Consider the following 27,963-nt stretch of genomic DNA (forward strand, 5'->3'; position numbering starts at 1 on the left):
TACATTAATTTTACAATAAACAAACTGTATATTAATAAAATTCAAATCATCAAACAATTTTTTCTAGAATATTTCTTATTTTTATTATTAATTTGTTAGTAATATGTTTATTAATATTTAGTAAAGTTTTGTTTTGGTCCTATACAAGTTGGTAATTGGTATTTGGTAATTGTATGCACAGGGTGTTAATTATTGACAATAATAATTTATTGTTAATCATTAAAACTGCCTGTATTAATGGAGTTTTATAAATATATCACAATACTATAATTTTTCATATGTAGTGTAGTACATATATAGATATTGTTATTTGTTTTTTCAAGATATTCATATAATTGTTTCACAAGTTTCAACTTTTCAACACTCTACAAGTTATTATTTATTTTTATTGAGTTATAGGTTTAGTTGTAAGATTTACGAGTAAAAAATTATCTCATCTGCTAGGATCTAACTCGAAATATATAGTATTTGCTTGTTTAGGTTAGGTTTATATATGCGTATTATTCATAGTTTTAGATATTTGTTTATAGGAGAAGTTGGCTTGTTGGTTAGTAATGGTTATGTATATGTTAGTTTCGTTTTATGTTTTTTGTTGTACGACTCGGATGGAATTTGCGGAACATAATACTCTATCTATTTAAAAAATTAAATTAAAAAATCTAGACTATAGGCAACATATCATACACCAAACAACAGTTCTGGTTTTAAAAAACCTATTTTGTTATTTTGGTGAAATGTGAACGTAAAATATTAAATTCATTAGTATACGCTGTGCTAATGTGTTATTTGGGTTGCCTACATTGCATAAATATGAGCTATACAATCAATACAAAATAGTAAAATAATAGTAAAATCACACTTACTTTGAAAATATTAACCAGCTCTGTAAATCTAACAATAATCAAAGTGAAAATTTTTATGTTTAAATTTGAGTATTTATTCAATATGGCCCTGTAATTTAAGTGTAGTGGTTTTCGATGTGATACGAAGTGATTTATACTCTTAATTTAACATAACAAGTTTTTTAAATGGTTGATACGATAGGTTATGTTAACTACAGTCAAGACGCAACACTGGCGCCATCTATTACTCTGTAATAAACTCTGAATGTAAAACAAGAACTAATGTTATTCATATTTCACGACGATTATTTACATATAAAGCACCGTTGCAATCGAAAGGTTCGCCGAATTGCCATTGAATCATCAACAGTTAACCTCTAAGTGTATCAGTGATATAAAAGTGGATGATTCACGACGCAAACCTTGTTTCTAATGGAGAAATCATCAAGATTATATTTATATCTATGATAAACATTTGTTGTTGTTATTGTGTATACAAAACCGTGTACACTACTTCACACGCGCCATCTTGAAATCGTGATAAATTTACCTGTTTCTCATATCGTGAAATATCAAATGTTAGGTTAGGTGATATATACTCGTTTCGATATGAACTTGTTACTATATGTTGGACAAAATGGCGGGGGAAAACAAAAGCCGTCAGTAATTATCACACGTCGGAGCTTTTCAGTCGTTCGAGCAGCGGCGCATTGGCGGTGACGTCAGCCTCGTCGAACATTACAATGACAGATGAACTTTTACGAATCTCTTGATTCTTCTGCGCAAGCGCACTGGTCATCTCACTCATCTCAGCGCTTTCGATAGCTTCTACTTCGACATCTTCTTCGGGGATAGACGTACGTCGATCGAAACTCGCTGCATTGACATCTAAACTTGCCGCCATTCTAGGGGGCGGTAGTGTTTTGAAATCTGTTGGTTGTTCAAAACTACGACTGTATTTCGGGCGGTTGACTACCACGCTGGGATGATCAATGCTGCCGCCTGGTGTGGAAGATTCGAAGCTGATCATCGGACCCTGATAACTGCAAGATGGCCGCTCGATAGCCATGGACGCTTTGCGCCTCGGTTGGTCGAAACTGATAAAGTTCCGATGGCGCGTATCAACGGCGCACGATGATCGTCGCGTGCGAAATTGTTGATAGTGCGACAGTAGAGGCCGATCGGATGCCAGTGATGGGCGATGGTGATGCTTGGAGGCGGTTGAGATGGTGGACGAGTGGCAATACGGGCGGTCGACGGTGATGGAGGGCTTACGCTCACGATAGCTGATCATCGGCAGCATGGAGCGGTAGGCAGGCGTACGATCTGATGTTAGTACAAGGTGTTGAATATCGATGGCGCTCTTGACGCGTCGTGGTGGATTCATGAACGCCATTGTTGAACTGCCCACGAAGACGGAGTTGAGTCGCGGGCGGCGCATTGAGTTCGGCGACGGTAGTCCGGAATAATCACCGAAGCAATTCACGTTGTATTTCGAGAAGGACATCCTCTGCTGAAACAAAGTTGAGAACGTGATTAGAATTATTTGAAAAGCGTTTTAAACTCGATTCAACTCTCTCTGCACTACTCGAAGTTATATTTATGGCCGTTAGATGGCGTGGTTGTTATTGTTTTGTTTGTCTCCCTAGCATTGTGAAAAGTTAATTTGCACGTCGCAGCACGTCCCCGGAGCGAAATTAAAACGCGTTTATCTCTCGCTCAGTGCACCGAGTTGTTTGCGCAACTTCCGACAATTGGCGGTGTAATTTCTCGGTGACGCGGCGGTGAGGTCAAGCGGTTTACGGAGTGTTTGCCTATTTTGCAGATTGCGAGGCTGGAAAGTTGAACAGAGCAGAGTCAAAGCAACTCAGGAGACTATAATCAAGCAAATTACGACCATCAACAAAGTTTAAAGCCACAAAAGTCGGGTCTACGTGTGCGTGAATGCAGAGTAAGTTTCTAGAAAGATGAATGATTAAAGTGAATAGGATTTTGAATGCATGAAACACGTTAAATACTCGTAATCAGGTTTGTGTTTATTTTTTAATAATATTCTAAAAACCTTGCGTTAAATATGGCATCATGACGTTTTTTCAACCCTAATCCATTAAATCGACGACACGTGTCTAGGAAACAGCCAAGCGGCTCAATATTTAAACGCTCCGCAGACACGAATTTACATAAATTAAAAATATCGACGTGGTGCCGGCGTGCTCATAATTGTGTTGTGGTCACTCCCAACCAGGACATAAACTTCTTACTACATTTGTTTAATCGAGAAATCGATAGGTAAAATCGTGACCAATCGACGCCGCAGAGAATAAAAATAAAAATACCGGTTTTAAAAATAATCCTCAAGGGTGCAGGATATTTTCAGAGTAATAAATACCTACTACTTTAAATAATTAAATGTACTTGAATTTAATTTCTTAAATTTATTTTTTCAAGTATTCCTGAATTTAAAACGTAATAATTACCTGAGGAGTGATATGAGGCGGTGATAACGGCGCTAGTGGACAGGACGGTCGATGGTTTTGGCTCTGGAACTTTGGTTGATACGGCTCCAGCATTCGAATCTTGCCCCAACGATTGATGAAGAGCGCAATGGCGGCGACCCACAGGATTAATACCAGGACCACGAGCAACACCTCTTCGGCACGTACAATCACCACTGGCCCATCTGGAAATACAAAAAATTACAAAAATAACATATATTCTTTTATTTTTCAAATTAACAAAGGGTCAAGTTTGAATAGGTTTAGATTGCTGGAAATTTTACCCATGGAAACGTGATGAGAATGTTAATTTTCGTATTAAAAGTGAAAATCTAAATCGGGTCGTATTTGGAATTGAATGGTCAACGAGGGGACCCGCCGGATAAGAGTAAACAATTCGCGTGCAATTCGATTTAATCTCGGGTTACAATTACGGCCGGACGAAATAAACAATGGGATGGAAAGTGGAAACAAACACTGAGATTTATATTATCTAAATCGTCTAATTTAGTGCAGTCCGAATGTGTTTGTTAGGTTGTGATGATAAGTGACCGACCACGTTGTCATCATCACCATCGCCATCTTCAATTTCGTGTGTAATTAAAGCTATGACAGCTTATTTTCTGCTAGCATATATACAGTGTGTAAAAAAATATTCATTGAGTTAAAAAATTCCCTACTGGAATTTATATGAATTTAGGAAGAAATATTGCTGGCATTTTTAGTTAAATTTTTTATTTTTTATTTTTTTAATGGAAAATTGCATTAACACAATGTAGATTTTAGACAGAGAAAACGGAAAGCCGAAATCCAATAACGAGTTTTAACCGTCCACTGCTTACCCACCATCCACCACCCTTCTCCAGTTGAACTGGATAGAATAGGGTTGTGATGGTGGTGGTGTGAGTTAGGATCGTGCGGGATTTTAATTCCAATTTGCCAGCGAGCCGGCGCGGTTCGTTAATCATCCACCGCTTTCGGACGCCGACGGGACGGGACAGGATGGCCGGAAGTAAATTCACGATCATGAATGGCGGACGCAGCAAGGGGTGATGTGTTGTCTAATTCGGACGATGAATGTCACCAAGCGAATAATTTCACAACAACAAACATTGTAGGTATAGGTAATAAACGTGAAGCGGAAATAAAAACCGGAACTAAAAGTCATAACTATAAAAATTAAAATAATGTAAAGTTAGTAGTAAAGTAATTATTCTTATCAGTTGATGTTAATGTTTTCAGTCTATATGAGTGGTGCTTTTGTAAGTTTACGAACAGTTTAACGCTGTCGTAATTTAAATTGTTCTGTTTCAATTACGCTGGTGTTTGCAATTCTTTTCTTTTCTTGGAATTCACGATGTTCCTTTGGATAGTTTCGGGACAAACTGCATCCTCGTCGACGAGTCTTCGTGCATTTCTCGTTCTATCCATCAAAAGTAAACTTTGCTTTCGGCTTCCAGCAAATTATCCATGTTTCCGCGAGATGAGACTTGGACAATTGCAAAACTCGTCATAGAATGTTCCAGCAGGTTCTCGAACATGTCTTAGACTTTGTTGAAGTTTTCGTAATCTCAGGATTCAATTTGTAGCGAAAACCTTTCATATCTACTATTGTGCATTGTTCACATTGTAATCGCTATAATTGAAATCAAATAATAATATACAGTATCTCGAAATAAATCCGCTTGAGTAAATGCCGGCGCAATTAAGATGATGCTTGATAAGTCACGCCAATCCAATTTGTTGAGCGTGAAAATTCTCAATATAAAGAAAACTGCATCCGACTGCAATATCTCAAGATGCAGTTGTTGAAAGTTCAAAGTTAAAATTTATCAGCACGTCCAGAAAAGCGCAAATGAGACTTATACACATGAATATACAATGTGTTTAAATATTTTACATTATTTGTATTAAAATAAACGGAAATTAAAATAAAATAAAACACTCTGTATAAATGCAAGGCAATTCATCGTGCGACGGTAAAAGAGCCATAAAATACGAGTGTATGGCGCAGGATCAGTACGACAAAGAAGAACAAGCGCACAGAAGGAGTAATAGAGTGATCTAGGAAGGATGTGTTATATCAAGGTGGAAATAAGATGGAGAATAGCAGAAGCAGGAAGTGGAAGACTTGGAAGACTTGTGAAGGCGTCCCGTTGACCTAGATTGTGATTGCCTCCCATTGCCTTACGATAGCAGATAGCATCCTGGTTGTTCTTATATTTTTCGCTCGAGTAAAATTTCGGATGAAGAAAAAGATAAGATGTACTTGTGTCACACTCTTCCTGTTCATTCTACCAATAATAAATATTTGTAAGTTTAAATTTAGACAACAACTGAAATTGATTGGTTGTCATATTGCAGTATTGTGTAGTTGAATTCAAAAGAATACTAAAAACTGCAACGGGAAATATAATATAGCTATGATTGAGTTGTGCAAACAGGAAATGCGGAAGTGCAGACGGAAAAGTGTTGCAATTCGAAAAACTGCAGAATCTGCAGGCTTTCCTCGAGGACATCGTAAACATTTATATACTTCAGCAGAGTTTTGAACTTGATATTCTAGACCGGTGCGCAATTATTGTTTTATTTTTGTTTTTTGTTTCCTCAGCTTGTTTAGAGCCATAAAAGTGTAGGAAATGTTTCATAGAATACAATTTGTTGTTTGATTGTTGTTAGTCTCTATTGGTACTTATTGGTTTACTGTCAAGCTGTTTACCAAAGTACCTAGGATTGTGGTTAGGGTGGGGCTGTCAGGAGCTTACCGGACATCGCATGCGATGTATTGTTGGCCAGTAGTGCGGTGGAGTCCGCGGGCAGGATCTCCTCACGGACTTCCACCTCCATGCCGGTGGAGGAGCCGCCGTGGCCCACCTCCCACTCTGAAACAACAAACAACACCACGATGTAATCCAATGATTCAATGAGTGAAAGATTTTAGGCCAATATTGCCCAATATAACTTACACAATTCACAGAGGTCAAAACAAGGTCACAGAAATGCAAAAATAAAAAAATTACATTATTTAATGATTAGGGTTACATTTAAATTTTTATTTTAAAGAAAAAAACAATACTATGTGTGTGTATTTCATTTGATATGCTTTTTTTAGACTTTGGGTAACTTTTATCTTTATTGTAATGTTTGACGTGATCAGGATGCCATATATCGGATGAGGGATGCAGATAAAGGCAACCCTTAGCATAGAGGTTGTTTTTTGAGTTAAGGGTAAAAGTGTTGACGCACAATTCACACTTTTTGGTTCAATGCACAACGCACACAATTCTTTGAATTTACACCTTTTTTTTCTTCTTTTGCTTGCTTGCTTTTTGTTTGAGGGTCGAAGACACGCACGCATAACCTTTTTTATTGGCTTATATTCGATTTGTCTGCTTGCGTTTTATGCGATTCACAACGTGTCGAATTTTATTAGGTTTTATTAAATTTGATATCTGGAAAAAATATTACGCAGTGCGCATTGCAATAAAATCATATGTTATTTATACGATGGATAAGAATAGTGCCAAAAACAATTTTTATTAACTGTTTTTTTTTTAGATTTTTTTATTTTATTTTATTTACGAGCCACGTTTTAATATTTTACTGCAAACGCGGAGAAAATGCGTCAAGCGTGGAATAGTTGATGTGGACGTCGTCCTGGCGCATTCTATCTCACACCCCGCTTCGTCCTGTTTTTGGCCCATTCTGCGACGCGGTGCATAATTCAACGTAATTCTTCGGGCGCGCGCCGGAATTATACATCCGCAAACCGCGACGTTGACATCGACCGCGTGCTACGGTGACGCGATGCGACAATGGCGCACTCTTCCGTTTCCGGTGACGTTTCCGCCTGGCGGACTCTTTATTTTCCTTGACGATTATTTCACATCCATGAAATCAGACACGTTAAATCCTCTCAGGTGAGATTTAAAGTTTCGCGCATAAATTAAACTTTTTACGAGTTGGTAAACATACGAATTAGGCGAGTTAGAAACACGCGCGTAAAAATGTTGGGAATATTTTAAAGACGCTGTACTTTTAACAAGGTTAGTTCGCGCTGTGTTGTTTCATTTTTACGTTTTGTATTCTGCTTTCATCTTCTTCGAGTTACTTTCTTATCAAATCAGCGCAGACTAATGATACTGAACAAGCTACTAAAGCCGAGGCACTCATTTCTGACTTCTTAGCCTCGAGTCCAAGAAAAAATCAAGTTCTGAACAGGATAAATAAGATAAGAAAAATGTAAAATGACGAAACAGATGAAAAGAAAAAAAGGCGGATAAAAAGACAGTCATCAGTGTGAAAAGTCTGAAGAATGTGCGGAGTGAACATCGTCGCTCGTATTTTTCACAACTCTAGCTTTCTGTTTTTAGTGATTTTTGGGTATTTGAGAGACTAAACAAATTGCGACAGGCACGCCAGTCACGAGAGGCGCAAAAGACACGCGACGCACGAAGGACGCGACAATCAGGAATGGCTTTCATAATCTTTATTTTTTCTTTCATACAAAAGTCCAGAAATATTTCATGAAAAGCGAAAATAATTAACGTAAAGCATAGAAGTGAGAATAAGTCAGCTTTATTCTTGATAATTAAATCTGTTATCTAATGTTGTAAGGATTTGATTAAAAAGTTCAGGAATGAAGTGCCAGCGGAACGTGACAAATCAACATTTATTAATTATGCAGTAAATAGATTTATCATTTTTTGAAAGTTAGAAAGTGTCTGAGGAATAATAATTGGTGAAACATTTTTAAAGGGGTTCAAGAGTTGGAAAGCAGTGAAAAGAGTTGAAAGGACGTTGATAACAAGCAAAGTATGCTAATGAAGTAAATCTACTTTTACTTTTCAGCAAACTTTTCACCATAGCCTAACACGAGAGCCGCTAATTATATTTAAATTAAATTTTTATCGATTTTTTTCCAAGTTTTATATAATAAAAATGATAAATTCAAAGAAAAAAATCAGAAAACAATCTATAATATAAAAATAAATTGCAAAATCTGTTGGTAAACGCATAACTCAACAACGCCTGGACCAATTTGGCCAATTCTTTTTTTAAATGTTCGTTAAAGTCTAAGGCTGGTTTTTACGGCACGAAAAATTCGAATAATTGCCGAGAAACCCCTAAAGACAGACTTTTTCTATGGGATAAAAGTTGGTATTGAGATTCAATCATAGTTATAGTTAAATAGTTGAATCCGAGATGGCGCGCTGAAGTGCATTATTAGCAATTCTTTATATAATTAATTTCTTTCAAATAAAATTGCGACGCTTATTGATAGAAATGGCACATACTAAGTTTAGAATAAGAGAGTAAAAACGAATTACATTTTTATTAAACACTACCGGGACGAAGTCGCGGGCAAAACCTAGTTAATTATAAGTTTAGTGCATTAAACAATCACTAATTTCAAAAAATAAATAAATTGCTAAACAATTTCCTATTTTACTTGCACTTATCTTCTTGTGTCTTAAACACAATTACAAACTAATTTCTCATGTTAGTTATCGTAATGAAATTACAAAGTTGTCCTATTAACACCAGCGCTCGCTCGTTATTAACTTTAATTATATCCGAAGGACAATGTACGATCAAGATTTCACTAACAAAACATAGTTCCTTCATACCTATAGCATTTTCGATTTATTTTCCACCGAAATAAATCTCAATATACCTGTCAAAATAAATATCCATGATATTAAAATTTGATATCTTTCGGAAACCTTTTTAGAATTACTGCAAAGTAATAAATTTATTGCGATATTAAGGAATATTTATTATCTTTTATTAAGCTGTCAATATTTCTTCCCGGATATTGTGCCTGCAATATATTATCTTGATATTCAAACATATTTATCACTCAACTTTGAACTTGCTTTGAAGATAGCTCGCTACAAGGATGAGACGGATAACCGCAAGAAAGGAACGTGGTTCCATGAATGTGTCTGACGTGCGGAGCGCCCTACTCATATTTTTTTCTGAGTAGGCTTAAGATACGCTTTTTATTTAGGACGATCACGCACAACATAAAAAATAGATACCTACTATCATCTACTCGTAGGTGTAAGATTATAATAGGATAGAACAAGAGAGGGACTAAAATGAACTTTTTGACCGGCGCCTCCACCATTTCGGAAACTAAAGATCGATTGCTATCGTTCGGCTGTAGCCGGAAATCGGAAATTGGTAATAAATTATTACATATACTTGTGGTTTGGTAGTTCGGGAAATAAAGGTATTATTTTTGTGCTTTTAGAATTTTATTTTGTGAAAATTTGATTTTGTAAACCACTATTTACTTAGTCTTATGCACTGCGGTAAAGTAAGTGGTAAGTACTTCATTACTTCCATGTTCCAAGGCCGTTCTGTAGCGCTATCACGCAAATTTAGCCTCATACTAAAAAAGCACTTTATTCCACTTTCCATCATTTCGTTCCACTACCTTTCTAGTAGGAATCTGATGGGAGATGCTGCGGTTCTTCAGAGGGTTAAGTTTTTTTAGCTCTTCTTGAAAGGAAAAGAAAACGTTCGCATGCCCGCACGCTCGAGGCTTGTGGGATAAAAAAGAACTAGACAAATAACGAAAAATAACGAAAATGAATGGCACACTTTTCATCATTTGTTTTAGTTGCTCTCATTTTGTTTAGTGTATCTTGATTTTTTATTTTTTAACCGCACTATTTATTATTATAATTAATAGAGATTCAGAAACATGATATTTATTTGTATAAATTTATTGACTTTCTAAAAGTTTACGCGGGAAATCGACCATCACAGTTCTAAATTTATTCAGTTATGAGCGTTGTGTGTACTCTGCGCTGACAATTGGCAAACGTTGGTGGAGGCGCCGGCTGAATTGCAACTTTGTTCTACGGTTCGTTGCGTCGTTTCGCGGAACGTTTAATTATTTATGATCGAAGTGTGTCGTTGCGCGCCGTCTCAACGCTCCTACGTTCGTCGACCGGCGGCGGCATAAACAGGACGAGTAAAAGTACGTGTAATAATGTATTATTCACCGCCACATCATTGCATAGCGACTTATTGATTTGTTACTTTCCGGTTATTTTATTAATTTCACTTTTACACTTTTAAATTTTTATTTAAAAAATAAAATAAAAAATTGTTTTTTACTCACGTTTCATTAAAATTTTTATTATTTATTTTTTTATTGTGATATAATGTTGTGGAATTGATAAAATTATTATACTTACATAAACTGAAGTCTTATAAACGCTGAGAAATATAATAATTGAATTTCAAACCCGCAGGATTAACTTACTTCTTTCATATTTGTATTATTCGCTTGTGATTTGCGATTTTTCGCTTGAAAGTGTTGACATTGGTGACATGCTGGCATTGACACCAGTAAGCCGACCGGCATAATTCTGTTTGTGCGCATTACTCGTAAAGGGATTAACACTGGCGTATTATTGCGCCCATTGTCCTTTATTGTCCTTTATCGGCTTTTACTATCCTTAATCGTCTTCTAAATCATCTCATTATTGCCTCTATTAGTAATTTTATCACTACCCTTTTAGTTATTATTACTTTTTATAATAATATAATTTAAGTGTAGAATGTGTTGCCTACTTATGAGCTACTTTACACTAGATGGAGTATGTGTGAGTGGCGTGTGTGGTGTGAGTGTGCTGGCATGTACAGATTAAGGTGCAAAGGAGGATTTACATGATCGGTATACCGGCGTGCACATATCCGTCGAAGAGGGGGCGCGGAGTAGCGGCACCGGCGGCGGCGGCGGTGTTGGCTCGTGGCCGCGCCGCCGATGGTGGCGGCGGTCGCTGCGGGCCGTCGGTGGACCGGGCGCGGCTCCGGGCGTACTCTGGCTCCGGATTCGGGCCCCCCAGCGTGCGACCTGCAACACATCACGACACAAAGCAAATTAATTATTCCTCTTCAATCATTTACACTAATCAATATCAAGCAAAAATTAAATATTAATTATTTCCTATTATATTATACATATTACAATCAAGTAAGCTAGAAACAACAGATTAGATGCGTTAGTTATTCGAAAATTTAATTATACCGAACTGACTTGCAACGTTTGCTGACTCTTAGTAAATACGATTCTAATTCAAACGTGTATTTGATAGAAAGCGCACGGAATTGACAGTTTGATGGATGATTTTTCTATTGACTATTTTTAGTGTTCCACTCGTAAAACAAAAAAAGGGAAAAAATTATTTCCGGCACAATACAGCTTTAAATTTTAAATTTTTTTTCTGTAATGGATAGTTGTAATGAAACGATTTTTATTAATCGAATTCCTGAAAATAGTTATTTCAATTTTATAGTACATGGTCCAGTGTGAGTGTATATTTCCGTTATTTCGATACGAAGTGTCATGAACTGGCCGCGTGTTCAATTATTCAACAATCAGCCGGGAAGCTCGATATCGAAACGTCGATTGCGCCAATACGTTTCATAAAATACGTAAAACACAATTCGATACTACGTAATGAATATAACTACCCACTATCCAACTGTAATAACAATCAATTTGTTATTACACTCGATATCCGCCCGAATTTTAAAACAATTTGTGAGCAAAACAAATTTCAATGATTTGAATCAATTTCTAACGCTTTTGATGTTTTATTCATGCAGAAACTATAAAAATAAATGAATGTATTTGATTCTAGTCTAGACACTAGATTTAGACGATGGTTTTTACTTCTCAGACCATGATTATATCTCTGAAGTCGTATATCAATCGCGCCTATCAATCAATCTCACATCTACGATTCACAATCTAGCACAAAACAAAAAAATCAAGTACTAGTTGAGCAGAAAACGAATTCTTCTATTTCGTTCGAATTAGATGGATTACTACCATTCGATGAAATATTAGTTAGAAGGTTTCAATTAAAACAAATTGTTCTAGACTTGTAAAAAATGATTCTCTCCGCCCGCTGAAATTATATCTGAATGCATCGAAAGTATTTGAAAGGATGCAGAAAATTAAATTAAAATCATTCAAGTATTTCAACGAGTTTAATTTACTTAATGGTTGAAAACTTTGTGCGGAAACTTTTAAACTAATAATTTGCATTTAATAAGTAATTTCTCTTCTCTTTTTTTGTTAGGATTTTGTAGTAGTTACTTTTTATTACCACTAGAATGTATTCAACATACATTGTCTTCAATTGTCACTGCTGTGAGCACTCAACGAAATAAAATTTTCCGTTTTATTTTTTTCGTCCTGCTCTCCTGGGTTTACGACTCAATTGCTGAAATTATCCGCGATGAAAATCTGCAGTTGAATACAGAATCTGCACCCAAGTACCATTTTTTATCATTCAATACTCGTAGTATACTTGAAATTGAAATTGAACTCAACTAAAAGTTGAAGTTTTGCATCAAATTTTTTACTTGGTGGAAATCTTTCATTCCGTCGAGTAGATTTTTTCGTGTGTAGATTTAATGTTTAATATAGTCATGTGCGGAGTGTCGAATGTTGAAATCATGGGAATTCGTGGAAAAACGTGGAAAATTCCGTCGGTACAGTTTATTCACTTCATTCGTGCGCCGGGTTACAGTGCGTTCGCCTCGTTTCGTTCATTCAGATCGTGATTTTTGGTTTTTTTGACTGTACGGTAAATTGTCCATGGAAAGCAGTGATAGTTCCCATGTGTTGGAATATTTCAATATACGATGTGGTATAATGTAAAATCATCTATAGAAGAGTCGTTTTTGTAATGCAAAAAGGAACGAATAAAATCCATTGGGAGAGTGTTGAAAAAATAAAATATACAGAAGAACGGAAAGAGTTAGGGAGAAAATACATTCAGAAAATGCAAAACATCTTTTTCCACTTTAATTTGAAGATTTTATCGCTTTTTCTAACCCTTTCAATTCTTTAAATGAATCTATTGTAGTTTTGAATGAATTCACTGGACTGAATAATTTATGTTTTATATAGTACAAGCTTTTACCCGCGACTTCGTCCTGGTGGTGTTTAATAAAAGAGTAGTATGTGTCAATTCTATCAATAAGATTCGCAATTTTATTTTAAAGAAATTAATTATATGAAGAATTGCTAATAATGCACTTAATATGATAGAATCTCAATGCCAACTTTTATTCTATAGGAAAGGGCTGTTTTAGGGTTTTCCCGGTAATTATTCGAATTTTTCTCGTCTAAAACCATCCTGGGACTTTAACGAACATTTAAAAAAAGAATTGGCCAAATTGGTCTATGCGTTGTTGAGTTATACGCTTACCAACAGATTTTGCGATTCATTTTTATATTATAGATGTAGTATTACTATTTTTTCCGTTGTAAATAGAACACAGAAATCAAAAGTCCGAATTGAAATATTGTCTAGAAAGAAAATCGAAACGCTCGAAATTGAAAAATACAACAATGGAATAAAATATCATTTGTAATGTTGTTTGTTCAATTTTCTGTTTGGCTTCTGTCTCGGTTCATGTTTTTTGTGTTTTGTCTATATCTCCGCACTTACGCGTACATGTTAATAGTTTTTTGTGCGTTATTTTTTGTGACGTTATCAATAACGTTTGTAAACGAAAACTACGCCTGAAAATAGTTCGAAATGACCAGTGTAATGATAGTGTTGTATCTAATGTACAGAAAGTACCTACGTCACAGTGTATTTATTCAGGTAGCTGTTTGTTGTGACGCTCGTTGCGCCTGATGTGGGTGTTTTTCCTTCGGGGCTTTCGGTTGATTTTCCATTTATCTACTGTGCGCAGTGTGCTTTATAGGTGTGAGTGTGGCACGTATTTGTAACAAATGTAGATAAATGCAAGAGGAGAGTTTAGTAAAAGCAGAAAACGTAATAATGAAAAATCGAGTGTGATCAATCAATCGATAAGCCATTCGCGCACAAATAACAGATATACACGAAATAAAGTTTTAACAAAAAAAGTTCAAAACTTTTATTTTTTAATTTTCAGTTTTAAGGGTGAAAATTTACTGAAAAATCACTTTTTGTGATACTTGATATAAAATATGCAATATATTAACACTTATCTTATGTTAACTGTCTGCTGAATATGGTTACGAGTGTGAATATGAGTGTGCGCGAGCAAACAAACCATTTGCACAATTGCACATTAGTAAACTCTTCGTAAAGTACATGGAAAGTAGCTATATACATACAAAGTACACATGAGAACATGACACATAGTTAAGACTACAATAATACCCGCAGTATACGAGTATATACTGGAAGAATACGAGTACAAGAAGAAAAAGAAGAGAAAAAGAAAAAAATGAGATAGAAATAAAAATGATACATTTGTAGATACGGTGCGACTATAGTTATAAAACATTCAGTTTCGTGAGCACATTTAATGCGAGCATGCCGGGTAGTAACACATGCGATGTGCCAACATATATGTTTCGAGTAGGTACACGAACTTCGAAAATGTATGAAAAGCTCTAGGGAGATGAATTCATGAAATACTAAAAAAATAAAAACACGACAGAAACACTAGCAGAACTAATGTTATGATAAAGTATTTGCATAATAGTTATATTACAACATTTGTTTTCGACACAAGATATACACCGAAATATTTATTCCAATTTAGTTTTGTAAACAATCTGTTTTGGTAAATAAACCCGCATGGGGAAATTAAAATGTATTTAATTTGACTTCCTGTTAGTGGTAGGCGCATTCAACACTACAGATTTAAAGCGGCAATAAAAATTCAAATCGAAAAGTGAATATGTAGCAACATAAATAAAAATTTGCTTTGTTTGCTGTTTTTTGCATCGATTTTTGATGATTTTCCGTTTGGATTGGTTTTGTACAGTTTTGTGATAGCCGTCGGCCGCCGCCATTGAAGGCGATCGTGCGTGAACATCGATTGTTCGGCTTTTTGCTCTTTGCCACAATTTAACGCGTATCTCTGCGTGGAAATCGCCGAAATCTATTCAGCACGCGAACCATTGCTATCATGAACATCATGACCGTCACAAGCTAAACAATATTATCATGATTATGAACAATCACGAAATTAAACAGTAAAACTAAAAATAACTCAGTATTTTGTATAAAAATTAATATGTATAATACACAAATGAATCGCAAAATCTGTTGGTAAGCGTATAACTCAACAACGCCTGGACCAATTTGACCAATTCTTGTTTTTTAAATGTTTGTTATAGTCCAAGGATGGTTTTTACGGCGAGACAAATTCGAATAATTACCGGGAAAACCCTAAAGACAGTCCTTTTCGGTAGGATAAAAGATAGCATTGAGATTCAATCATAGTTATAGTTAAATAGTTGAATCCGAGATGGCGCGCTGAAGTGCATTATTAGCAATTCTTTATATAATTAATTTCTTTATAATAAAATGGCGAATCTTATTGATTGAATTGGCACATACTATGTCTAGATCAAGAGAGTAAAAACGAATTACATTTTTATTAAACCCTACCGGGACGAAGTCGCGGGCAAAAGCTAATACTTAATATTTTCGGTAATAAATTACAAAATAATTGGTAATATTTTGACGTAAAATGTATAATTTAAAATAAACATAAAACCAAAATTTTCAACTTTGTTGAATTTTGCGTTAGAATTTACGTTTACGTTCACTGAAATTGCACTGACGAGCCGTGCAAATAACGAAATAACAAGCGCACATCAAAAGGATTTATATTTAGCGAATAAATGGGAAACTCAAGATTTCGCCAACGAAATTGTACGAAATTGCAAAGTGTTGGAATTTAATTCGTAATTGAACCTTGAAATAAATAGAATAATTATATGAAGTTAATTTTAAGTCAAATATTATAAACTTATCATCATTTTCACGCGTTTTTCTGATTTGGAATAAAAATGATTGATATCGAATGTCTCTCGTTTACGATATTTGACGATTTTTTTTATTTCGTCGCTTCTTCCATTTCACATTCAATTTTGAAATCGGATTTAAATCCAACGTGAAATAATACCTTTCTTATCCAGGTTTTTCTTTGCCGACTGGTCCTTCCTTAATACTTCGAAATATTTCCGATGGTAATGTTTATACCGAGCGTTTTAAATATTTAAATTTATTAAAAAATTTGTGAATGCCTCAAATTTACAGTCTAATATTTTACATCCGGTTTACTTTGCTCTGCGTGTACCTTTACTTTTGGTCATAAATCACAGGATATTTTCAGTTTAACATTTGACTTTAACCGTTCAACTGGAAAATTTTACTGAAAGGAAAACCAAACAAAAGTAAACCTTTATATATATTTTATTTTATTATTTTAATTTTGTACACTTTTATATTTTGAAATTTATTTGTGTTGAGATTTGGTGGATTTTGGTTTAGCTGGGTTTGTTAAGGTTTTTCTGGTCTTATCCCGTTTTTCTCAGGTTTTCCTTTGCGTTCGCATTACGTACTTCCGTTACTCATTGCTTCTCATGTTCTTATATTTCGTGATACTCGTATTTTCCCCGCCGTCGCTTTTCGGCTTTCGGTGAGATTTTCGTAATACGCGCGTGGATTCCCACGATTTGCACGAATTTCAAGGTTTTTCCTTCTAGTCGTCGACGTCGTGCGTTTAACGTAATTGAATTCTTTGCGATAATAAGAATTGGCGACACGGTGCGCACAGCACCTACAATCTCTCAAAAATAAAATGATGAAAAACCTGCTACAAGGAGACCGAAAAGAAAAAAATAATAACGCTGATTAGGTTTAAGATATAACGACTACGACGGAAAAATTACTTTACTTTGATAACTGAAAGTTGTAATCAGGTTAATTTCTTATGTTTAACACGAAATTTGATTAATTACATCCCAGGAAAGTTTGTAGGTATTTAATTTTAAAGCGCTTGGAAGTTGTAGCAATAAATACAATTATTTTGAAGTGTTATCGAGTGCAATTCATATTTCATCAACGTTTTCATTTATTTTCCGCATGTGTTTCAAGTTTGCCAACGTCCGGAGGGTTGTTAATTAATTTATTTGAAATATTGACGCAAACCTCTTGCATAGAGCGTTCATTAATTATTTTCGGCGTCGATTATTACGCGACAATCACGATAATCATCGTTGTGATTATGGTCCTTGTCCACATTTGATCATCAATCATTTTATTACTTCGTTGCTCAAAATTAAACTACATCAGTTGTAGTAAAATAGTTTATTATATAACCAGGATGTAATTATGTGCGTAAATTATGCAAAGTATCATATTTCACTTAACGTTTGCAATTTGCGCGTTCTAATTGCAGCCAATTGGAACACTTGGTGAAAATATTTGTTATTTGGACACATGTTCAAGTGCCAAACATAACATTTGCCAAAAGTGTGATTTATCATGTAAATTTTAATGTTTTGATGAAAGAAACGGTAAAAAATTTATATTCAGTGCCAAATATTTTGAATTGAAAATATTGACATATTTATCACATTCAATGGGTGAATTTTGACCTAAATATCAACTATATTTTTGCTGTGTATAAAATATAGTATTTTCTTAGCCAAACATTGTTTTTAACAAGATTTAAATTGATAAATGTGAAGTAATTCAGATTAAACTGAATGAATTTGGCGTGATTTGTCGAAAGCGATGCCAAATATCACCAGGGTAATAACAAATGCAAACCAATTTTACATAACGATCGAATTACGAGCACTTTGAATGCTCCACGCCAAACACATCACAAAACAACAGGGAAAAAATGCAAACGAGAGGAAATTTAGAAAAACACTCCGTGATGTGGCAACATTGGCTCATTCCCACACGGAAAAGAGTAATGTGTCGTTTTATGTGCGCATAAAAATCAACCTTAAATTTACTCGTAAATTTAAATAAAAACAGCTCCCTACGCGTATTATACCATTAGTTACGCTATGCAATTACGATTTCACCGACATTACATTCTTAACAATTTCATAATTAAACTAAAACTAAATAACTGCCCCTATTACGCGGCCTATTTTGATGTTTAGTGAAGATATTTAGGTTTAATATAATTTTACGACGCTGACGTGACAACACAACATGCATTTGATAAATTTTAATATAATGCGCTGTTTTATTCCTGCTCGCTTGTGATGTCGCTGACATTTCACTCGCCATGTTTAATATCATAACGCGCGATTCGACATTAAAACACTATAAACTGCGGGCGGTAGCGCATAAAGTTGGAGAAGTAAATTAGAAAAAAGAAATAAATATAAAGTGTGGCGGTATGTCTTAATATTTAATGAATATTACATTTACATGTACATAGAACGGCGGTAAAAAGATGAAACGTGCTCGAGCGCAAATTAATCTTTATTAAAATGCATTTTATTGTTTAATCCACTCGCGCCAGACCCAACATAGCACAATACACACACAAGTGCTAGAAAATACCGACGTGTTTCAACCCACTCTAAATTAAAGTGCCGCTGAAATAAATTAAAACAGTAATTTTCAGAAAAAAAAAATAATAAAAAGTTAATATATACGTTATGGAATTGTAATTGGTGACGTAAAATGTATAATAATTGGAAAATGCGTTGTGCAAGCTTTGATGGATTTGTAATCAAACGGAGCTTTATTGGATTTGGTAAACATTGGCAAGTAAATCGACAGAACATGCAAAAATCGCAATAAAAAAAGTATCTCCATGTCGTGACTAGCATTTTGGGCTGGCAATTGAGTAGAAATAACGCGCTTTGAAGCTCGTTATACGTGCGGCGAGTGCCGGCGCTCGCTATGTCCGTTTTAATGGACGTGACGTCGTCGCCAAACGAGGAATTAATTACCCCGTTCGTCCATTAGAGCTTTTTAGGCTTTCGAGGCGCGTCGTTTACTCCGATACACAACACTGCTTCAATTAACTTTGTATAGCTACTTTTAAGCTAACTATATTCCATCCATTTCGGATTTAATGAATCACAACGCCATCTATCATTGTATAGTTATCAATTTGTTTTGGTTTCACATTCGTGTGATTGTTAGTAAACTTTTTCAATATGATACGTGGTTGAATGTTTAATATCCAACTGTGGAAAGCGGAAATCCAACGGCGAATAAACAAAACGTGCGGAAAGTTTTCAAAATTAATTAAGTTATGCGCAGCGAGTTGAGAACAATGTGTGGTAAGGGCGAAAAGTGAAATCTTGATACGACGTCTTGATATTTAGCAAGTCAGTCGTGGAAAGTTTTAATAAATGTTAAGTAACATTAGGAGAATAATACTAGAGGTCATTATACACGGTGTTTTATGAGAAAGTTAATAAATAATCACGATAGATGGCACTAGTGTACAATTATACAAAATTAAAGTTTTTTTATGTTAAAATAATGATGGATTGCTTTATACACACGCAAGTTTTTATTGTTATGTGTAATTTGTTATTGTAATTTGTGTACCATATGTACCACTTTTGTAATTTATTTTATCGTAAATTGCTTTGATAAAGTCAAAGCTTTCTGACTTCTCGAGTAAAGTGCAGTATGGGTTAAAGATTGATCGGTAGTAAACAAAGGCGTATTGATTGCTCGACAGATAAATGGAAAGCAAATAATAAAAAACGAAAATTGGAACAGTTATCTTATTGTATAAAAATTAATTATTAATTATTGTCCTAAATCGCAGTTATCTACTAGTCTTTGATTAACTTATGTTTTCTTTTTTGCTGTATTTTTTATTTCGGCAGGACTTTCTGGGTTTTCCCATGCTTTTCATTACTTTTGCGACTTTTGTTTGCCTTTTTGTTTTTGTTTTCCGCTCAGCGATTTTTTCTCTTCTTCTTCTTGGAAAAGAGTATCATCACGAGAAACTGCTGCTTTCATCTCATCCATTTCTTTCATTACTGATTTAGGTACGTGTAATTTTTTTTTCTGTTTTATATCCGCTTTTTCTGTGATGATTCTGAGATTTTTCTCGAGACTACAGTACGATTGCAGCGTTTGCTGAGGATTGCGGGTTGTGGCGATTTTAGATTTGCTCGTTACGACCGATATAAGAACGGAGACGCACATAAAGTTAAACCGTCCGCAGTAAAAACCAGCGGCGGCGGCTGAGTGTGGAGAAATGTAAGGTTGAAGTTAAAGAAAAGAAGCGGAAAAAGCGGTTTTAATGGTAAATGCATGGATACTCTTCTCTTATGCGATCAAGAATGCTTAAACAGCGTTTGAAGCGTTCTTTTACAATAAAACGAGTTTTTACGCTTAAAGAATTTGAAATAAAATGTTTACTTTCGAAACTATGAATTCCCAAAGCATGAAATTCCTTCTCCCGAGGGGAGAATATTCGCGGGAAGTATAACGTCGCGCTGCATTGCGTTTTAATCCGATGAAGAACTCCTTTGTCGTCTTGTTGGTGAACAGCGTGAATTCCTGCGGCATGCGTGCTTGAATATTACTATTAGTTTAATGCGCGTTGAGGGGGCGAGTGGCGGTTAGTTGTGTAGCACTGCACTGAATAAAGCGCGACATTCTCCACTTCGTCCCGAGTTCCTGCTTGCAGTGCATTCCTTTGGGAAATATCTACCCAGCGGTGTGGTTGCAGCGGATTATTAAAATGAAACGTTATAACGCCTTCACGCTTCTAATCTTTGAAAATTTAATTTTATTCTATTATACCATTAAATAAAAAAAACTAATCTATTATTTAAAAAAGAATCGCAAAATGTGTTGGTAAGCGCATAACTCATCAACGCCTAGACCAATTTGGCCAATTCTTTTTTAAAATGTTCGTTATAGTCCAAGGATGGTTTTTACGGCGAGATAAATTCAAATAATTGCCGGGAAAACCCTATAAACAGCTTTTTTCTATAGGATAAAAGTTGGCATTAAGATTCAATAATAGTTATAGTTAAATAGTTGAATCCGAGATGGCGCGCTGAAGTGCATTATTAGCAATTCTTTATATAATTAATTTCTTTAAAATAAAATTGCAAATCTTATTGATAGAATTGACACAGACTATGTCTAGAACAAGAGAGTAAAAACAAATTACATTTTTATTAAACACTGCCGAGACGAAGTCGCAAGCAAAAGCTAGTAATTTTTATACATGAACACGCTGTATATATTTACTAAAGTAATATGAGACCATTATCGATGTCTTAAACCGGTGCAAGTAAAGATATCTGACGTCTTGAATGTCTTGGATGTCTTGCAATAAATTGGGTCAAGTGCCCCTTTGAGTTTTGCATCGAAGAGAAGACAACACAAGACAGGACTGGTGGTGAGGTGACAACTTGACAACATTACAACACGACTTCCAGACAATTCCCTCGATGAGCTCGTGGCTGCTCCACTCTTGTGGCATCAGTCAACTCAAGTATAAATTTCTTAGTTTGCTTTACACTTTACAACATAACTTCTCGCGTTACACACTTTATCTTAACCCAGCTGATATAAGTTACTTTACTTATGAATAGAGTTATTAACACACTCGGTATGTAATTCGATGTGTTCCTAATCAAAATGTCTTGAAGTTTGCAACACGCGTCTCAAGTTCTATAACTTTGTTGGAGAAGTGTTTGGTCGCTTTCAGAATCTTCTCTGGAAATAAGGCTTTAACACTACTTGAAAGACTAAATTTAATGGAACAAAATGAACAAGTTAATTAATTAAAACACCTAGTATGGATATAGAAATTGCATGGTTTGTGTATTGTTGTCTTTTTGATTGAGACAAAACGTAGCTTGTTGGCGTAGGCGTGCGAGACATGCGAGAATTACGAGCACATCAGAGAAATTACAAAAGTTGTAAGATTTACAAGCGGAGACTTATTGTGTCAACTCAATGGTACAGAATGTGCGAAAGGATGAAAAGCAGAAGCGAACGAAGACGTTTAACATTTGAAGTGAGGAATTTTACTTTTGTTTGCTTATTTGGGTGATTTTCTTGTATTACAAGACTTCAAGAATTCAAATATTTTTTTAATATCGTCATTCATTCAGATGTTTCTCGAGTAAAGACTTCTTTTGAGTTTTTCTACACTTTCTTGAAGTTTTTAGCATAAGGAACAATTTTACTTTTATGTAAAATATATATCTAGTCTTAGATTTCACTATTTAAGCTTTTGAATACTCAAAACACGTTTGTTTTTATTCCAAAAACATTTTTAGAAACAATTTCACACTTCGATTACCAGTTTGCTAGTTTGGTAGCCTACTACCTGTGTTTGTTTACATTCCACCCGGATACTTTTAATTCCTGTACGTTGGATCAGCTTGCTTCAGCTATTGATGTCCGTAAACATTGTGCTCGTTAACTCAAGGAATGCGGAGTTCATTCGCACTGTTTGTTTGCATTTGCATTCGAATTACGCGTATCTCGTGTATCTGAAAATGTAAAACATTTCGAACAAGTGTGACTCAATTTAATTAAAAGTTAAATTTATCTTGGAAGAGATTCAAAGTAATTTGTTCTTAGATACGAACGTGTTAACTAGAAAGTTTTTTGGTAGAGAGTCCTTTTTGTTTTATGTTTTTGCGGTACTTGCAGTTATTATCCTCACGTAAAAGAAGACGGCTTTTGCTTTATTGGGGGTTTTGCTGAAAGTGAAGCACCTCTTACGTGCAACTACCTCAACGGTAGCAGTTTGCGGGCTTTAGGGGTTTTGTTAGTCTTACAATCATTCGTGGTAATGACATCTTCACATTTCAGGCGTCTTTACAAGGTTTTAGAAGCCTTCTCCATTTTAGGTTGAAAATCTTGAAAATTCTTTGGACCATTAACACTTCTTTGGGTAAATGTTTTGGTTTTATTATTATTTCACAAAACTAAATGTATTTCTTTAATTTTCTTTAAGTGGTGTGCATTTTTAAGGTTTTTGCATTTTTTGCTCATAAAATGAAATTAAATTTCCAACACAAACTGAAACAAGTTCATTTCTTTTAGAATATTGCACAAGCTGCACTGTTTTTGTAAAATTTTCTATGAGTCTATGAATTTACTCGTCCGTGCGTTGTAACATTGCAACGTTACTTTTTGTTGGATTGTGGTCCGTCGTAACGAAGTGGCAACGCATCGGGAATGCGGGAAATTCGCTAGAAAGCAACGCCGCGGTTGCGGGCAACGAGCTTAAGTGGAAAAGTTCGCACCGGGGAAATTGCGGACAAGCGCCACGAATTGATCAAGCGGGGATAACTAAAAAGAAACACACTTAACGAATAAAGGAAACTTAAAAAATATATTGCAAAACTAAGATAGCTAAAGTAAAGCAAGCAAAGAAAAACAAACTAACAAAGTTAGTTCATATCGAAAAGTTTGCTTTCAGTGTTTTACTTAATGACAGAAAGTAACGATTAAAAACTCCGTCAACAACAACTTTTAATGATTTTATAATTTATTTACTAAATTCTAGGTAAACGAACAAAAAAAGTAAAAACTTTGCCATTAAAAATTATAACAAATGACTAGGCATTAATCAACATAACCTCAATTCTAATCTAATCTAAAAAATTTATATTACACAGCTAAAATTAGTCTGTAGCGGTCATATCGCCGCCATGGTTTTTAATTATTCTCGGGGTAATTTAACACTGTCGTATACATAAAATGTTCCTGATATTACTCTGCTTTTTTATACCTACGCTAGTACATTTTGTTGTCATAGTCGAGCTGGTTGCATGTGTATTGGAATTAAAGTAAACGAAATAACCGGAAAAATGATCGATGCGACTTTAGAAACGAATTGAATTATTTAAAAAGGTCAATACATCATGCGAAGCTACACACAAACTCAATTCCTTAGTTCCAATCGATTTCAACCGGAAGAAAAAATATTTGTGGATATTTTTTTATTAAATAGGCTATTTTATTAGATAACTAGCTTTTGTCTGCGACTTCATTCCGGTAGTGTTTAATAAAAATATAATTTGTTTTTACTCTCTTGTTCTAGACATAGTATGTGACAATTCTATCAATAGTTTCGCAATTTTATTTTAAAGAAATTAATTATAGAAATAATTGCTAATGATACACTTCTGCGCGCCATCTCGGATTCAACTATTTAACTATATCTATGATTGAATCTCAATGGCAACTTTTATCCTATAGAAAAAGGGCTGTCATTACGGTTTTCCCGGCTAATATTCGAATTTTTCTCGCCGTAAAACCATCCTTGGACTTTAACAAGCATTAAAAAAGAATTGGCTCAATTGTTGTAGGCGTTTTTGAGTTATGCGCTTACTAACAAATTTTGTGATTCATTTTTATATTATAGATAATCATTAGTATTTTTTACTGTTTTAACATTAGAAATGAGATGTTATAATATCATATGATATGATATCATAATAGGGAAGTAATGTTATAGTCTATAATATAGTGAATGATGCAATAAAACATTTATATGTTATGAGCCAACATAGAGCTTTCACCACCTGACACGGATATCATAAACACGGATGTAATGCGTATTTGTAATTGGGTAATATTATACTGATGTTTTTATATTACATGCTTTTATATTTGGTGTTCAATATAATTCGAATTCAGCAATGTGTGCACTAATGCATTCATTTATAGTCGGTGAACGTGGGGTTGACGGCCATTATTTGTCCGCATTTCATGGCTATCACGACCACGGCCACGACCACTTTCTAGTTTGCATGCTTCCGCTTTCCGCTTGTTACTAGTTTGGTTGTTGGTCGCTGGTCGTTTGGCAAATTGCAACTTTACTCCACGATATGATCTCGATACTATTATGCGCACAGTCGGAACAGACTCTGAAGTCTTCATTTTACATGCATGGTAGCATCTGCTTCGACACTATCAAAACCAGAGCGCCGGTAACATCAGTGGTTGTTGGGATGTAGAGGTAATGGTGAGTGCGACATCTACCTTTGACATAAACATTGTGCTTCCAGTATCTAGTATCTAGCTTTGGACGTTTTGCTGCAAGTTGCCTGAAACCTGCTTTGCATATTTAACTACCCGTATCCAATGATCTTCATGTCGGATATGATATAGTTTTGTTGAAAAACAAGCATCACTCTCAACACACTGTATAATTTTTTTCTTCATAAAGTTATAATCCTAACAAAATGACTTTAAATTGCATTTTGGTCCCCTTCTTACCCGACTTCTTGTTTGTCACTTTTCATCGATTATTATATTATATAATATAGAAGTGTCTAAAAGTGTTTACTTTTTTGCTTATATTTCGTGCTGTGCATTAAAAACTCGTTGAGTTTTTAAGTTTTTTGAGTTTTCATCCGCTTTGTCTTCTATTCTTTCATTCTCCGCAGAATGAAAAAGTCTATTGAAGAAGCTGTGGCCAACAACGCCGAACAAACATTTAGCGTTTTATAAAGTTTGCGCACGTAACGCCATTGTCGACCGACTTGACGCAAATGTCTTCATCTTGCTTTTTCATATGAATGCAAATATTTATACCGCATATTTACATAAAGTTTTATCAAAAAACTTCCACATGGGAAAATGCAACTAGATGGCGCTGCAATACTAGGTTTAGAATCCGCTTATACTACTTGTTAGTATTTTTACATTATTTATCATTCAATGCCGTCTAAATGCGTTTAGATTTAGGTTTTGTCTTCGCCCAAATCTCTTCCCTTGGATTTGAATACGTATTCGGTCCCATTTTGCCTTGTACACCATGCGATTCTCCTGGAATACAATCCAGTGACTCTGGCGTGGCTCTGCGTCGGATTCAGTTTATCATTTTAATGTCCGCATAGCATTTGCATAATATTCCACATGCCACACACCAACACAATTTATACGAAACAATGCGTGCCTATATTGCATTCAGTGTTTGTACACAAACGCGCGATAACTGCAAAAACAGTTGATTTGTATAATCCGAATAAACTGCATCAACTAAATCTACATGTAAACTGTTGGAATTGTTCAAAAACAAACGACAAATAATGACAAATGAAAACAAGCGAAGAAGTTTTCTAAGAATTCTGCAAAATGAAAAGTTTTTGACGCAAATAAAGTTTAAGAAGTCTTAATACAATGTGGATTTTAGTATTATATAGCTTTTAAGGGTTGGTTTTAGATTTGTAGATGCGTATTTGAATTGCTAATTTATTAAATTATTTTAATTTTGGGTTTAGACAAAAATGTTTTGAAAACTTAATAACGAGCATGCAGCAAATGATTTCTCATGTAGGGAATACATGTAGATCTCTACATTTACCACACTTTAGTGGTGGTGGTGTGGTGTGACATGGCGCATGAGATTTATGATGCTTTTAAATCGCGACGCAACAATAATTTACTGCGACCAGAGCAGCCAGCTGACCGAATGACTAGCAATAACCTTGGGACTAGTTACCGCTGCCAATATTTAACACATCCCCTCTGACATATCCCACATTTTATGTCACGTGACAGAAAACTTTAAAAAGTACTTTGGATTTAGGTCACTTTTTTCTGATTTATTATTCATGAAATACGTGTGTCATTAAATTGATGCGTGATAATCGAAAAATAATGGCGCAGACTTAAATAAATAATCCTAACACAAAAGTTACGGATAATGCATTTTCAATTGTTCTAAGCCACTTTATTCCATTATCATAAGTGCGTATTTTAATCAATTTTCATAGTGTATTTTTTGCTATACGGATAATATTATGCTTTAATCTATAATTTCAGTAAAAATAACAAACTGGGATTGTTTATACTGAGTGGTTAATTGTAATTTAATGTTATTTATAGTTAAACAATTAATTGCCTCTATGAAACGTTATTTACCGAATACAAAATGTTGGAGTAAGTGGTTGAATGACTGACTAATGACAATTAGTAACGCAAATGGCATTAAACATAGCAAACAATGTAAATATTTAATTAATTTAATTACACTTGTGCTTTTGTGGTTTGTGCTTAGTTTTCAACTACATGCGACCTCAATCCTAAATTAATTCACGTAATTGATGTAAATAATGTAATTTATTCAATAAATGCGGGTGAGACATCTAAGTACTCCCTGAACGTTTAAATTTTAAAATTAATTCATTAGGGAAACAAGTAAAATTATAGTAAAAACTTTTACTCTATTTTAATTGTCTCCAGAGAGCAGCCAACAAGAAATTAAGTGGCAATTAATTAGTGTTTCATGTACACGTATGTATGTAACATATGATAAATTTATTTTGTTTATAATAATTTTTTGATTTGACTTGAAGCTTTTAAGAACTACTTATAATATTTAAAAGTTGCTTGATGTTTGCTTTGATTTTTTCACACCTTTACATCATCTTTGTTTGCGTATTGAAAATGTTGCTGTAACTTACCTTAATGTTGAAAGTTTTAGCAACCGAAACCACAAATAATTTCGCACATAATATTCGCACTCACGTGTTTACTTACACTTGTAACTTTAGCTGAGTTTAGTTTAGTTTCAGTTCAGTTTAATTCACAACAAAGTTTCAGTTTTTTAATAGAAATATTTTGACTTTCTATGAAAGTTTAAATCGACTCTTTAAAATTTTGATATTTTCACTTTTTATTTATTTATATTATTAAATATATATTTCTAGTGAGATTAATATTTACATTTTATAGTCAAATAAATTTTTAGTTAATTATTTTGTTGTATGAAATAATTGTATTTGTTCGTTGTTAAGACACGTGTGTAAGCGCACGATGATAACACGTATCACGACGAGCGCGCGCGCGTTTGTTTGC

At 34.6% G+C, this 27,963-nt stretch overlaps 2 protein-coding genes across 5 annotated transcripts in view; one reads left to right on the plus strand and one right to left on the minus strand.

Moving 5' to 3' along the window:
• LOC135803635 (uncharacterized) overlaps nt 1-27,963 on the plus strand; it is a 72,504-nt gene that overhangs the window by 2,420 nt on the left and 42,121 nt on the right. The window lies entirely within an intron of this gene.
• LOC135789852 (uncharacterized) lies at nt 141-27,701 on the minus strand. 4 transcript variants are annotated; one of them, XM_065299911.1, is made up of 5 exons: nt 27,570-27,701; nt 11,040-11,213; nt 6,103-6,219; nt 3,320-3,522; nt 141-2,352 (listed from the first exon to the last, which is right to left on the minus strand). In XM_065299911.1, exons 3-5 carry the CDS (start codon nt 6,182-6,184, stop codon nt 1,513-1,515), a joined length of 1,125 nt encoding a protein of 374 aa, XP_065155983.1. In that variant the 5' UTR covers nt 6,185-6,219; nt 11,040-11,213; nt 27,570-27,701; the 3' UTR covers nt 141-1,512. The 4 variants fall into 4 exon arrangements, with proteins under 4 accessions (XP_065155983.1, XP_065155981.1, XP_065155982.1 ...); XM_065299909.1 differs by having other exon boundaries at nt 141-2,355; XM_065299910.1 differs by having other exon boundaries at nt 141-2,355; nt 11,027-11,213.

Source organism: Atheta coriaria, unplaced genomic scaffold (assembly GCF_025399875.1).
Source record: "Atheta coriaria isolate IRGN ID8LTWV9N9 unplaced genomic scaffold, Caltech_Dcor_3.1 hic_scaffold_3_pilon, whole genome shotgun sequence".
Taxonomy (NCBI): domain Eukaryota; kingdom Metazoa; phylum Arthropoda; class Insecta; order Coleoptera; family Staphylinidae; genus Dalotia; species Dalotia coriaria.